We start from the raw sequence: 14366 nt of genomic DNA on the forward strand, positions 1-14366 counted from the left end.
AGGTATTAAGAAAGAGGATGTGCTGGAGCTTTTGGAAAGCATCAAGTTGGATAAGTCGTCGGGACCAGACAAAGTGTACCCCAGGCTACTGTTGAAGGTGAGAGGAGATTGCTAAGCCTCTGGCCATGGTCTTTGCATCATCAATAGGGATGGGAGAGCTTCCCGAGGATTGGATGGTTGCGGATGCTGTTCCTTTATTCAAGAAAGGGAGTAGAGATAGCCCAAGAAATTATAGACCAGAGAGTTTTACCTCAGCGATTGGTAAGTTGATGGAGAAGATCCTGAGAGGAAGGAATTATGAACATTTGGAGAGGTATAATATGATTAGGAGCAGTCAGCATGGCTTTGGAAAGGGCAGGTCGTGCCTTACGAGCCTGACTTAATTTATTTTTAGGATGTGACTGAACACATTGATGAAGGAAGAGCAGTAGATATAGTGTATGTGGATTTCCGCAAGGCATTTGATAAGGTACCCCATGAAAGGATTACTGAGAAAGTAAGGAGGCATGGGATCAAATGGGAAATTGCTTTGTGGATCCAGCACTAGCTTGCCCGCAGAAGGCAAAGAGTGGTTGTAGACGGGTCATATTCTGCATGGAGATTGGTCACCAGTGGAGTGCCTCAGGGATCTGTTTTGGGACCCCTACTCTTTGTGATCTTTATAAATGACCTGGATGAGGACGTGGAGGGATGGGTTAGTAAGTTTGCTGATGACACAAAGGTTGGAGGTGTTGTGAATCATATGGAGGGCTATCAGAGGTTACAGCAGGACATTGATAGGATGCAAAACTGAGCTGAGAAGTGGCAGGTGGCGTTCAATCCAGATAAGTGTGAAGTGGTTCATTTTGGTAGGTCAAACATGATGGCAGATTATAGTATTAATGCTAAGTCTCTTGGCAGTGTGGAGGATCAGAGGGGTATTGGGGTCCGAGTCCATAGGACGCTCAAAGCAACTGCGCAGGTTGACTCTGTGGTTGAGAAGGTATATGGTGAATTGAATTGCCGACACATGATTCACTGATTCGATATTTGCATTAACGAGCAGGTGTACAGGTACTTAATAAAGTAGCCACTGAGTGTGTATTGTGTATCGAAGGATAGATAGTTCACTGACTTTGCATTTGTATTTCGAGATATAGCAATGCATCCACTTACATTCCACACTGAGGGTGATGGCCCTCTCTGCTCTCCCGTGTTCATTCTCCGCCACACACTGATAGACTCCAGCCTGCTGGGGGGTCACCTGAGGAAACTCCAGCCGCAGTTCATTGCTGGAACTTTTTGTGTTCAGTGTGACACCGAGATGTCTCCATGTTAGGTTAGACACTGGGAAACTCTGGACGGAGCAGAGGATCGATGTAGAAATCCCTTCCTTTATATTCACCCAGGAATCGTTCACGTTGTTGGGAGAAGTGATTGAGAGATTCTGTGGGACATCTAATAAAGACAGATAAAGAGTTATGCATGAGAACACACGGGCTAGAGCAAGATTCCACGTGTCAACCACCTGAATGATTTCTACAATCAATTCCTTTCCAGCTTTGCATTCCAATGTACATAGAATGTGGGAAAGTACAGCTCAGGAACAGCCCCTGCGGCTCATGATGTTATGGTGAGCTAATTATTCTAGAAACCAAATCCCTAACTAAGCTAACCTATTCTCCTACAACATGTCCATATCCCTCCACTTTCTGCACATTCATATGCTAGATCGACGCTCAAACCAACATGGACGGATAGAAAGTGTGCAAGGAGCTGACCGGTTTCACACTTGGGACCAGATGCTGATGACACTACAGCGACGACCTGCTCAGTAGATTAATTGCTCACTGTAAATGGTCCCATGATTAGGCTAGGATTAAACTAGGGGATTGTGGGGCCTGGAAGGCCTGGAAGCATGTATCTCAATAAATAGATAAATAGATTTAGAGAGAACTGTTGGGCGCTGTCCACACACTCACATTCCACAGTGAGGGTCACTGTCCTCTCCGCTGTCCCGTGTTTATTCTCTGCCACACACTGATAGTCTCCGGCCTGCTGGGGTGTCACTTGAGGAAACACCAGCCACAGTTCATTGCTGGAACTTGTTGTGTTCAGTGTAACACCGAGATGTCTCCACTTCAGGTTCGATGCTGGGAAACTCTGGACGGAGCAGAGGATCGATGTAGGAATCCCTTCCTTCATATTCACCCAGGAATTGTTCACACTTTTGGTAGAAGTGATTGAGAAATTCTGTGGGACGTCTAAAGACAAGCAGATGGTTAACAGTGCAACAGTTTCAAAACAATAAAAGATCATAAATCAGTTTTAAAAGTGAGTTGGGCCTGTTGGGGCGTCTGCGGAGCAAGAGATCATGGAGTGAGTGGAGGCAGGTCTTTGTGGGTTTGCGCGTATGAGGAATGTTTGATGGCTCTGGGCCGATACTCACTGGAGTTTACAAGAATGAGGGGCAATCTGACTGAAACTTACCAAACATCAGAAGCCCATTCTGGGAGGATGTGGAGATAATGTTTACTCTAGCGTTGTAGGTCGAGGACCAGAGGGAACAGCCTCTGAATAAAGGGATATCCATGTAGAATGCAAATGAGGATGTATTTTTTTAGCCAGAGGCTGGTCAATCTGTGTAATTCATTGCCACAGAGGGCTGTGGAGGCCAAGTCATTGGGTATATTGAAAATGGAGGTTGATAGGTTCTTGCTTAGGGCGTCAAATATTACAGGGGTGAACAGAAACTGGGGTCGGGGGCCGTAACAAGTCAGCCATGATGGGATTTGCGTAGCAGAGTTGATGGGCCGAGTGGCTCCTATGTCATACGGTCCACAGTTAAATTCCTCCTCTCAAGCTCACGGCCAAGGACATGCCTGCACGGTCTATGGAGGAAATGTCTAGTTTGAAGGGGAGTGAAGGGCAGTGTGGAATCAGAGAGACAGTACCGAGGGAGCGATGTGGGCAAAGATACAATGGTGAGCATCATCAGTGGATTGTTGTCACACTGAGGGAGCGCCGCAATGTCGGAGGGGCGATACTGAGGAAGTATCAGACTGTAGGAGGGGCGATACTGTGGAAGTATCAGACTGTGGGAGGGGCGACACTGAGGACGAATCACACTGGATACTGAGGGAGAGGCACTCTGTGTGAGCTCTCGCTCCGACAGTTAAAAATAGCGGCAAAATCCTAAAGGTTCGGGTTTAGAGACCGCCATAAGGTTTTGGGAGTGTTGGTGTCATATAGACAGTGGACTAGAGTGGGTTCTTTCCTGCAAGGACCCGGTTTTGAAGTTTTCGGTCCGTGTTTCTCGAGCGCTGAGCAGTGGCTGCAGCTGACGGATTGCCAATGTTCGAGTTTTTAACTTTGTCCTGAGCGGGAACGGATTAAACCCGTTTTGAAACAGCGGAAACCCCTCCCGTTTAGATTGCCGAGCCCAGGGCGATTGGGAAGACTTCGGTGCGGCCGGAGGAAGAGCGGACTGACCTGGGAGACACCTTCGTTTTTGCAGCAGCACGGATGGCGCTGGGGGTTTTCAACCAGACGGACATCCAGCCTGTCCACGGATAACTCCCATCTCCCTCCCCTCTCTCAACTGTTTCTTTTTGAGAGATTATTTGCTGGGGTCTCGCTGGGTTTCGTCTCAGCGGTGCTGCCGAATTTCGGACTGAGTGGTGACCGTCACGGCAGACTGCAGCTCCGAGATGTCGGCATGGCGCGGAGGATGCGGGCTCTGGAGTTACATCTCGCGAAGTGGGTCCCACTTTCAAATTAATAGCCCTGAAAAATGCTGTACAACCTACGGTACCAACTTCAGTCAGAAGGAATGACGCTCTCGTGAATGCGTTGTTGCATCTGCGAAATCGAACTGGAAAGCCGTTTTCTATCTGCGGTCTGTGTTTCTGGTCCTGAGTAGGGGGTTAAAGGCGGGGAGGGTTTCCTTAACGGTGGAGCCGGTGTTGGTCCCCGTGCAGATGGTTATAATTTCCGACGTCCACTATCGCTGATGTGGCCCTCCTCCCCGCCAGAGCTCGCTGGGTGAAGTGCGGTCAAATATAACTCAATGAGGGACGGCACCTCCGCGGGGATTTAACCACCTTTTCTCCTTTCCGCGCCGTCTGCTTTTGCAGCTGGAGCGGGGTGGGGATGTCGAGGGCTGCTTTCAGGTACAATTTCAGGGATAATGTTACAGAATTCCATGGCTACCAGCCGCCTGGGATACAAATAGTTTGGACATATTCGTAACCGCCAAGCTGCTAACTCCATCACGAAGGCAGAATCCGACGTCGCTGGGCCTTTTCCCGCTGCTCCCCTCTTTCTGTTCCTCCTGTCGCTCCCTCCTCCTTTACCCTGGCGATGGACGTCGGTGATGGGCGCGGCACTGATGACACTGAGGGGTGGGTTCAGACAGGAAGACGTGGAAAAAACAAGAAACACCTCGAGGCTTCTACCCCAGCTAAGGGGCGGATGGTTCCTATTAAATCCGACCTGGAAGGGCCCAAAGCCTCTGAGGTCCATTAAAGGCCGGGAAAGGGGAAGTGGTGCCGGAGGCTGCAGATATTTCCGAAATGGAGGTCAGCGTACTTCTGCACATTTGTGATCTGAGGTAGACCAGGGATCACACGAAGGGATTTACCCTCCAATAAGCCCAGATGATCAGAATATGTCTCCCCAGAACTGGAGGATACTCCTTCCGTATAGGAGCCCGCAGCCGCGGCGGCATTTGCTGACCGTGCGTCCTCCGGGCTGGTGAGTGGCGCCACAGCACTGGGTGCTGGCGGGGAACAAGCCCTGCCACAAGGTCGGGAGGCGAACGGCGATGTTTTGGTAAAGCTGCAGTATCTGGAGGACGATGCTGACGGACGCTACTGAGATTATTTCAGATGGCACGGTACGTTTAGAGCCCAGCGCACTCAGCATCGGTCATTCCGGCGGCCCAGTCCGCGGCGGGAGTCCCGCACAGCGAGGAGGTTTATGGCACGTCGGAGATGCTCGTTTGAAAGGAGAATTAGCGGGTATTCTGTGTCATTCCGGCGTCCCAATCAGCGCCAGGAGCAGCGCAGAGAGGTGTAAATAAAAGTAGAGAAGTGACAAGCGGAGCGGCCATTGTTGAGAGTGGGCCAGTGGTGAGAGTGCGAGTGACAGGCTTTAGCTCAAAGGAGGCTTCAGCTCGGAAGAGGCGTTGGGTCTGGGGAAGTTTCCGTTAAGTTTCTCCTTTTTCTTATAGTGTCAGGGGTATTTAATGTAGATTAAATGGCCGCTGTGCATTCTTCACGTTGGATGTTGAAGTCAGAGTTTCCCAGGGAACTACATCTGCAAGAAGTCCATCCAGCTGCAGTTCCATGAAGAACATGTCAGGGATCTGGAGGAGCAGCTGGGGATGACCTTTGTGAAAGTGTATGGGACAGTGAGCAGATCATCAATTAGAGTTACAGGGAACTTGTCACCCCTAGGTTGCAGGAGGCCGGGGTAGTTGGGTGACTGTCAGGAGACATGGACATGATAAAAGTCAGTCAGTGCAGAGCATCCCTGTGGCCATTCCTCTCAATAATATGTAAACCGTTTTGGATACTGTTGTGGGGGATGACCTTTCACAGGAATGGCATGGAGACCAGGTTTTCTGGCTCTGAGCATGGGTCCATGGTGCAGAAGGGAAAGAGGGAGTAGAGGGGAATGCAGTGATAGGGGAATCAATAGTCTGGGGAACAGACAGGAGATTCTGTGGATGTGAACGGGACACCTGGATAGTTTGTTGCCTCCCAGGTGCCAGGGTCAGGGACATCTCGGTTCACATCCACAGTATTTTGGAGGAGGGACAGCAGCCAGATGTCTTGGTACATCTTGGTGCCAATGACATAGGAAGGAAAAGCAAAGAGGTCCTGAAGAAAGGATTTAGGGAGCGAGGCAAAAAGCTGAGAAGCTGGCCATCCAGGGTAGTAATTTCTGGGTTGGGCCTGTGCCACGTGCCGGTGAGGGTAAAACAGGATGATTTGGCAGCTAGATGCATGGTTGAGAAGTTGATGCAGGGGGCAGGGCTTCAGGTTCTTGGATCATTGGTCTGGGAGAGATATAAGCTCTAGAAAAAGAACCCAAAGGGGATTAATATTCTTCAGGCAGATGTGTTATAGCTTTCGGAGAGGGTTTAAACTGATTTGGCAGGGGGATGGGAACCAGAGTGAAGAGAGTCAGGATAGGACAGATGGCAAAAACGCAAAGATACCATGCAGTCAGACTGTCAAGCAGGACGGGCAGATAAGAGGACAAAGTTTCAGCCAGCAGAGTGAGCATCAGTGAATTAGGGATGCTGAATCAAAAACAAGTAACAAATACAGTACTCAAAATGTGGTATCTCAATGCATGGAGTATAAACAATAAGTTAGCTTATCTGTTTGCACTTTTAAAGATTGTCAGGTATGATGGTGTGGCCATCAGAGAATCATGGCTGAAGGATGGTTGTAGTTGAGAGCTGAATGTCCAAGGTTACATATAGTATTGGTGTGATAGGAAGGTAGGCGGAGGGGATGGTGTGACTCTTCTGGTAAAGTACGGCATCAAATCATTAGTAAGATGTGATATTGGATCAGAAGATGCAGAATCCTTGTGGGTTGAGTAGAGAAACTGCAAGGGTAAAAGGTCCCTGATGACAGTTGCATTCAGGCCTCCAAACAGTAGCTGGGATGTGGACGACAGATTATAATGTGAAATAGAAATGTTGTGTCAAAAGGGAAATGTTATGATAGACATGGGAGAGTTTACAAGCGGGTAGATTGGGGAAATGAGACTCGTAATTAATCTCAAGATAGTGAATGTGAATGCTTACAAGGTGGCTTTTTAATGCAGTTTGTCATTGGGCCTAGAAGGAGATTAGCTGGATTATACTGAATTGTGTGTTATGTAAATTAGGCCATTTGGAAGCTGAACATAAAGGACCCCTTAGCATGGAATAATCATAATTCGATTGAGCTCAAGTTGAAATTTGGTAGGAAGAAAGTAAAGTCTGATAGAGCAATATTTCAGTAAAGGAAATTACAGTGGTATGAGAGAGGAATTGGCCAAAGTATGTTGGAAGGAGATGCTGGCACACCTGACAGCAGAGGAGCAATGGCTTGAGTTTCTGCGGAAATGAGGAAGGTGCAGGATGGGTGTATTCCAAAAACAAAGAAATACTCAGAAGGCAAAATGGTGCAATCACGACTGAGAAGGTCAAAGCTAATTTAAAAGCTAAAGAGAGGGCATACAACATAGCAAAAATTAGCAGGAAGATATAGGTTTGGGAAGCTTGTAAAAAAGTTGCAGAGAGCAACTAAAAGAATCATTATGAAAGGAAATATGAGAGCAAGCTAGCAAACAATATCTAGGGGATAGATAAAGCATTTTCAATAGATTTCAGGATAGTGGCGCGACGAAGTTTGCAGTGGCCTCTCTGGAGTTCATATCTGTTATATGTCAAGCGGGGTGCCATGCACAATCCTAACCTAATGAAAAATGGAAGTGGGAGCTCGGAGGAACATCCCGACATCTCCAGGAAGGCCTTCTTTGTTGCTGCTGCTGCTGTGAGGTCCGGGTCTCTGCTGGGAAGAATAGGACCCAAGTCCTCGGGGTTGTGTTGCCGGTGGCAGGGTTGTCATAGTGCGCTCTGCAGAGGATGGTTCTCAGAGAGGCTGTGCTGGAGGGGATGGTCGGAGGCTCGGAGGTTCGACGGACTCGAAGTCCGCTGCGGTCGGGGTGCTTTCACTGTGTGCTGAGTCTGTCAGGCTGGGCCTGACGGCCCTATGGAAGTCCATAGCAAGGGTATTCCCTTCTGCCGCCTGCGTGGGATGACGAGTCTATCGGGACCCTGAGGACTTGTGGAAACTGTGTGGAGGCTTCTTTCGAACTTATAGTCTCTTAACATCTTTGGACTATTTTTGGTGTACCATTGGTCTGTTTTTCTTTTAACAATTATGGTAGTGTTTACATTGTTGTAACTATGTGGTTTTGTGTCGGTCTTGTAGCTTTAGTTTTTGATATGTTAGGTGGTAGAGTTGGTCTCCGGACTTGGAGTGTCTGGGTAGTCTTGTTCTGTCTGGTGGATTTGGAGCTCATTTCCGTGGAATGCGCTAAGATGGTAGCATGATATTAATACACAGCAGCCTCTCCGGACTCTGGCTTTGGGGATTGCCAAACGTTAAGTGGATTTTCTGGTGTATTCTGTTTTGTCGTGTGCTTTTGTGATATCATTCTGGAGGAATGTTATTTCATTTTTAACTGCATTGCAAATGTGTTTTTTAAATGACAATAAACTGAAATCCAATTCAATATATGAAAAGAGAATTGGAGATGAGAATCAATATAAGACCATTAGAAAATGAGGCTTGAGAAATAATAACAGGAGACAAGGAGAGAGCAGACGATCTAAATGAGTATTTTGCATCAGTCTTCACTGTGGAAGACACGAGCAGTGTGGCAGGTGTTGACGGGTGTGAGGGAAGGGAAGTGAATGCAGTTGCTGTTACAAGGGAGAAGGTGCTCAAAAAGATGAAGTTACACAAGTCACCCGGACCGGATGATCTACACCCTCGGGTTCTGAAAGAGGTAGCAGTAGAGATTGTGGAGGCATTAGTTATGATATTTCAAGAATTTTTGGAATTTGGCATAAGACCATATGACAAAGGAGGAGAATTAAGCCATTCAGCCCATTGAGTCTGCTCCACCATTCCATCATTGCTGATTCCAGGTCCCAATCACCTCCATAAACCTGCCTTCTCACTATATCCTTTGATGGCTGACCAATCAGGAAATGATCAACTGAAATATACGCACAAACCTAACCTCCACCACAGCCTGTGGCAGAGCATTCCCAGATTTACTACTCCCTGACTAAGAAACATTCCTACTACATCTCTTCCAAAGGGTCCTCCCTCAATTTTGAGGTTGTGTTCTCTAGTTTTGGATACCCTCACCATAGGAATCATCCTCTCCTATCCACCCTATCTAGTTATTTCAGCATTCGGCTTAACGTGTCTTATCAAGGCTCAGCATTATCTTCTTCATTTGATATTTTATTCCCCTTGAAATAAATGCCAACATTGCGTTTGACTTCTTTACCACAGAATCAACCTGTAAATTAACCTCCTTGAAGTCTTTCACGAGGAGGGCTAGGTCTTTCTACACCTGAGATGTTTGAACCTCTCCATTTAGATGATAGTCCACACTGTTGCACCTTTTACCAAAATGCATTATCATACATTTCGAAATACTGTATTCAATCTGCCACATTTTTTCCCATTCTTCCAAAAGTCCTGCTGCAATATCATCGCTTTCTCACCACTACCTATCTCCACCTATCTTTGTATCATGCACAAATCCATCAATTCCATGATCCGAATCATGGACGAACAACATGCAAAGCAGCTGTCACAGTACTGACCCTGGAACACCACTAGTCACCGGCAGCCAAGCAGAAAAGGCCCCTTTTATTCCCACTCACTGCCCCCTTGCCTGACAGCCATTCTGCTGTCTGTGCCGGTATCTTTCCTGTGATTCCATTTACCTTGTTGAGCAGCTTCATGTATGGCACCTTATCAAGCACCTTCTGAAAATCCAAGTAAATTACATCCACCGCCTCTCATTTGAATACTCTACTTATCTCTTCCGCAAAGAACTCTAACAGATTTGTTAGGCAAGATTTCCCTTTACAGAAACCACACTGACTTTGACTTACCATATCATTAGGCTCCAAGTACCTCGACCCCTCATTCCTAATAATGGACTCCAACACTTTCCCAAACACTGAGGTTAGTCTAACCGGCCTATAATATCCTTTCTTTTACCTTCTTCCCTTAAAGAGTAAAGTGACATTTTCCAATCTTCCAGTCCTCCGGGACGACACCAGAATCAAGGGATGCTTCCAGAGGACTGGAAAATTTAAAACGAGGGAGGCAGCAGAATGAAAATTATAGAGCAATTAGCCTGAAAGTGCTGGGAAGATGTCAATTGTTAAAGGAGAAGGTTATGGAGTACTTGGTAACATAGGACAAGATAGGATTAAGTCAGCATGGTTTCTTTAAGGGAAAATCTTGCCTGACAAAGCTGTTGGAATTCTTTGAGGAGATGACAAGTAGGATAGATAAAGTGTAAGCAGTGAATGTTGTACATTTGAATTTTCAGAAGGAATTTGACAAGGTGCCACACATTAGTCTGCTTATTAAGTTAAGAGCCCATGGTTATAAGAATAAACCTGTGCTTGCTGGAATTTAGAAGGATTATGGGGATCTCTTTGAAATCTTTTGAATGTTGAAAACCCTAGACAGTGTAGATGTGGAAAGGATGTTTCCTATGGTGGGAAGTCCAGGACAAGAGGGCACAGCCTCAGGATACAGGGGTGTCCATATTAAACAGAGGCAAAGACATTTCTTTTGCCAGAGGTTGATGAGCTGCAAGGATTTGTTACCACAGGCCAAAGTGGAAGCCGTGTCATTGGGTGTATTTAAGGCAGAGATTGATAGGTTCTTGATTGGCCATGGCATCAAAGGTTGTGGGGAAGAGAAGGGAGAGTGCGGCTGAAGAGATGAAAAACGGATCAGCCATGACCGAATGATGGAGCAAATTCAATGGATCAAATGACCTAATTCTGCTCCCATGTCTTATGGTCTTTTCATGGATATTAAGGGCAACATTTGTCAATAAATATATAATTTAATTATCCTCATACTGAAATTTACAGACTATTTATGTGTACTCTGCAGAGTATTGCTGTGCCTGTATGATAACTGATCCCCATACTTACACTGCACAGTTAGTGCGAAGGTCTGCTCCGATGAAACAGATGGGTATCTGACTCTGCAGGTGAGACTTTGCCCGTGGTGTTTGGGCGCTGGGGTCATGGTCAGGACAGAAGTATATGTCAGAGTGTTGTTCCAACGAGTTACACTGCTTGAGACTGATGGTGGTACATCCGTGGGGGTGACCCAGGTTAAGGTGGGTGAAGTTCCATCACACGTGGTGTTGAAGATGCAGGTTATGTTCACAGAATTTCCTTCAACAAGTTCTGCAGCGAGTATCGTGGGTTTATCTGTGAAATCTAACACAGAAAAATGGATCATTTTAGTTGAATATCACCAGATTAATGAGTTCGGATAGAAATCCCAGTTCCACAACAGGAAAGGTGTTTACAGGATGATCCCTGAACAATGAGGGTAGAGTGTGAGGGGAAGTTGAACAGTGTGGGGTTCATTACTGTTCTGAAAGCTGTTGAGAGGGGAAACGGGAATCAGAGTCACCCACTGAGAGCCACAATATCACACAGTCACTGATACATCCAGTGGGGTGCGTCCTTCCCCAGACAGTGAGACAAGTGGACTTGGTCATGGGGGAGATGAGTTCAAAAAGTTCAAATTAAATTTTTTAGCGAAGTATCTACAGGAAAAAAATCAAATAGAATTTACATAAATTTACACAAGCAGACAAAGACTGCCAACAAAAAAACAAATTGCAAATTCAGAAATAACAGTCCTGTCAATGGGAGTTGTGAAGAGTCCTTGAAATTGAGTCTGTACGGTATAGAATCAGTTCTGAGTAGGGGTGTTTGAAGTTATCTACACCATTTCAGGGGACTGGTGTTTGAAGGGGAATAACTGTTCCTGAACTGGGTGATGTGGGACACAAGGCTTCTGCACCTCCTGCCCGATGTTAATAGTGAGATCAGGGTATGGCCTGGATGGTGGATAAAAACACAAAGGACGATGGAAAGTAAGAATGTGTGGATGGTTGGGATGAAGATGGAGAAGGAGTGGAGGGTCAGTGGGAAGATGAACACTGCCACATACAGAGACAACTAATTCGGCAAGTTGCTGCACATAACTCCGAGAGCCTCTCGTGTCCATGGTAGTTGTACTGCAATATGATTAGTAACATAAATTGGCTTTCATAACATAGTAACAGTTGGGAAGCTGAAAATACAAGGCCTGCATTGGGAATGAATTGGAATTTTCCTGAAAATCGGGAGTTGTGACGATGTGACTATGGACCCACTACAGGTTTATATTATTCCCCACTGACTGCTGAATGTCTGCTGTTGAGTGACCACACAGAGCACCTACCAGAAACACGGAGCCATGTAACAGGGAGATAGTTGTAACGATTCCTCCTGTCAAATTCAATCCTGAAATAGTATGGCCCTTCATCTTCCTGTGTGATGTTGTCGATAACCAGGGAACAGTCACCGTCTTTCAAGTCTCCAGACAGACGGGTCCGAGACTGAAACTTCTGCATCTCCTGACTGTGATCTCTGGAGTGAAAGGCGATATGATGATTTTCCTGTTTTTCACTGTTATACCAGATACCAGTCCTTGAATTCCCATCTAAACTTGTTGGATAATGGTAGTGGCATGTAATCCGGGCACACAAACCTCTCTGTGCTGTCACATCTGATGGTGTTTCAGCTCTCCACTCATTCGACACAGTGCCTGAGGAGAGAATGAACAATGTTTGGTAATGGACGACTTGTGAACACATCAGACTTGATATCCACCCCCTGTATTTCTCCTGCACTGTGGACGTGGTGTGTACTGAGTGTGGGAGACACAAGGAAACCCACCAGGCATCCTCACGGATGGAGGGGACATGTTAGTCGTTTCGCTGGGGGGGGGGGGGCTGGGCACAGCAGGTTCATTCTTTGTTGGCGCATTGGCCTCAGGACCGATAAAGTTGGTCTAGCACTGTCAGGAAGAGTCAACGACGGGGTGTCGTCTAACATGCAGGAAGAAATGGAGTGGCCTAAACTAGTTTCCTCTCATCTACTCAGAATCACTTCCTGCTTGCTCTACTAAGTCTTGTGGTCTTATGAACTTGGATGCCGACATCTTAGAGCTGCAGATCGCAGTGACAATTACGCCGCTGGGTTTCTACACAGCTATACAACCAGGAGAGCACCAGCAAATAGTCTTTCAAAAACAACAGGTCGGAGAGGGGAGGTACAAACGGAGTTATCTGTGGACAGGCAGGGATGTCCTTGAGGTGGGAGAAAAACTTTAGCACTGTACATGCCACTGAGAAAATAACAATCTAAACTCCCCTTCCCTCATCGCCCTGGAATAGGCACTCCAAACGGGAGGGATTTTTCGCTGTTACAAAACTGAATATATCTGTTCCTGCGGCTGACAAATTTAAGATACGATCCTTCGCAATCTGTCAGCTGCGGCCACGACTCGGCGCTCGACACACGGGCCAAAAACTACACAAACAGAATCCTTCCGGGGAAGAGAAACTGCTCCAGTCCACATCCAAGATGAGACTCCATTCTCCCAAAACCTTCTGATGGTTCTGAACCTGCTCTTTCAGATTGTTCCGCAGTTTCCAACTTTAGGGGAGAGAGCTCGTACAGTGTGACCCTCCCTCAGTACTGCCCCTCGTACAGTGTGACTCTCCCTCAGTACTGTCCCTCACACAGTGTGACTCTCCCACAGCTCTGCCACTCACACAGTGTGACTCTCCCACAGCACTGCCCCTCTCACAGTGTGACTCTCCCTCAGCACTGCCCCTCACACAGTGTGGGTCTCCCACAGCACTGCCCCTCACACAGTGTGACTATCCCTCAGCACTGCCCCTCACACAGTGTGACTATCCCTCAGCACTGCCCCTCACACAGTGTGGGTCTCCCACAGCACTGCCCCTCAAACAGTGTGGGTCTCCCACAGCACTGCCCCTCACACAGTGTGACTCCCTCAGCACTGCCCCTCTCACAGTGTGACTCTCCCTCAGCACTGCCCCCACACAGTGTGACTCCCTCAGCACTGCCACTCTCACAGTGTGACTCTCCCACAGCACTGCCGCTCGGGGTTTCCGGTGACGTCATCGTCCAGAATGGCACCCTGTCACTAGCTCCTCCAGAAAAATGCGTATTAAGCCCTGATAACCCATCAAATATAGTATTTTTTGAAAAATATTTGAACTGAAAAGAGGGGCAAGAATGGAGAAAAGGAACGGAAATAATAAAAGCGACACTGCGGAGCCTGCGGCCGAGAGGAGTGCAGCGAGCGGCACTCCTACCCGACCGCGTGCGAGCGAGGCGGCTGCTGGGCCTCCTTCAGGCGAAGCGGCGAAAATTATCGAAATCCTGAAAGAGATAAGGGAGTTTCAGAAAGAAATAAAGCTGTAGCTCCGTGACATTAAGTCAGTGCTCGCCCATGTCAATCAAAAAATAGCGGTGGCAGAGACTCGAATTGAGAAGGTGGAAGATCGCGTTCAAAACGTGGAACGGATTCTGAGCAAGACAATAAAAATAATACATCACCAAGAAGGCAAACTGCTTGACCTGGAGGAAAGATCACGGCGGAAAAATATCAGAATGTACAACGTTCCCGAAGGAGTAGAGGGCTTGTCTTTGACGGAGTTTGTCGGAA

The 14366-nt window shown here is 47.1% G+C and overlaps 2 protein-coding genes across 2 annotated transcripts in view; both read right to left on the bottom strand.

The window, feature by feature from the left end:
- The window catches only part of LOC132399117 (sialic acid-binding Ig-like lectin 10), a 740957-nt gene that overhangs the window by 490836 nt on the left and 235755 nt on the right, over positions 1–14366 (bottom strand). The window lies entirely within an intron of this gene.
- Positions 1–14366, bottom strand: part of LOC132383579 (sialic acid-binding Ig-like lectin 8) — a 101088-nt gene that overhangs the window by 5675 nt on the left and 81047 nt on the right. The window contains exons 3-6 of the mRNA XM_059958199.1: positions 12066–12431; positions 10754–11047; positions 1962–2243; positions 1156–1437 (exon numbers count right to left, since the gene is read on the bottom strand). Coding sequence (XP_059814182.1) covers positions 1156–1437; positions 1962–2243; positions 10754–11047; positions 12066–12431 — 1224 coding nt within the window. The remainder of the gene's footprint in view (positions 1–1155; positions 1438–1961; positions 2244–10753; positions 11048–12065; positions 12432–14366) is intronic.

Source organism: Hypanus sabinus, chromosome 1, assembly GCF_030144855.1.
Source record: "Hypanus sabinus isolate sHypSab1 chromosome 1, sHypSab1.hap1, whole genome shotgun sequence".
Lineage (NCBI taxonomy): Eukaryota > Metazoa > Chordata > Chondrichthyes > Myliobatiformes > Dasyatidae > Hypanus > Hypanus sabinus.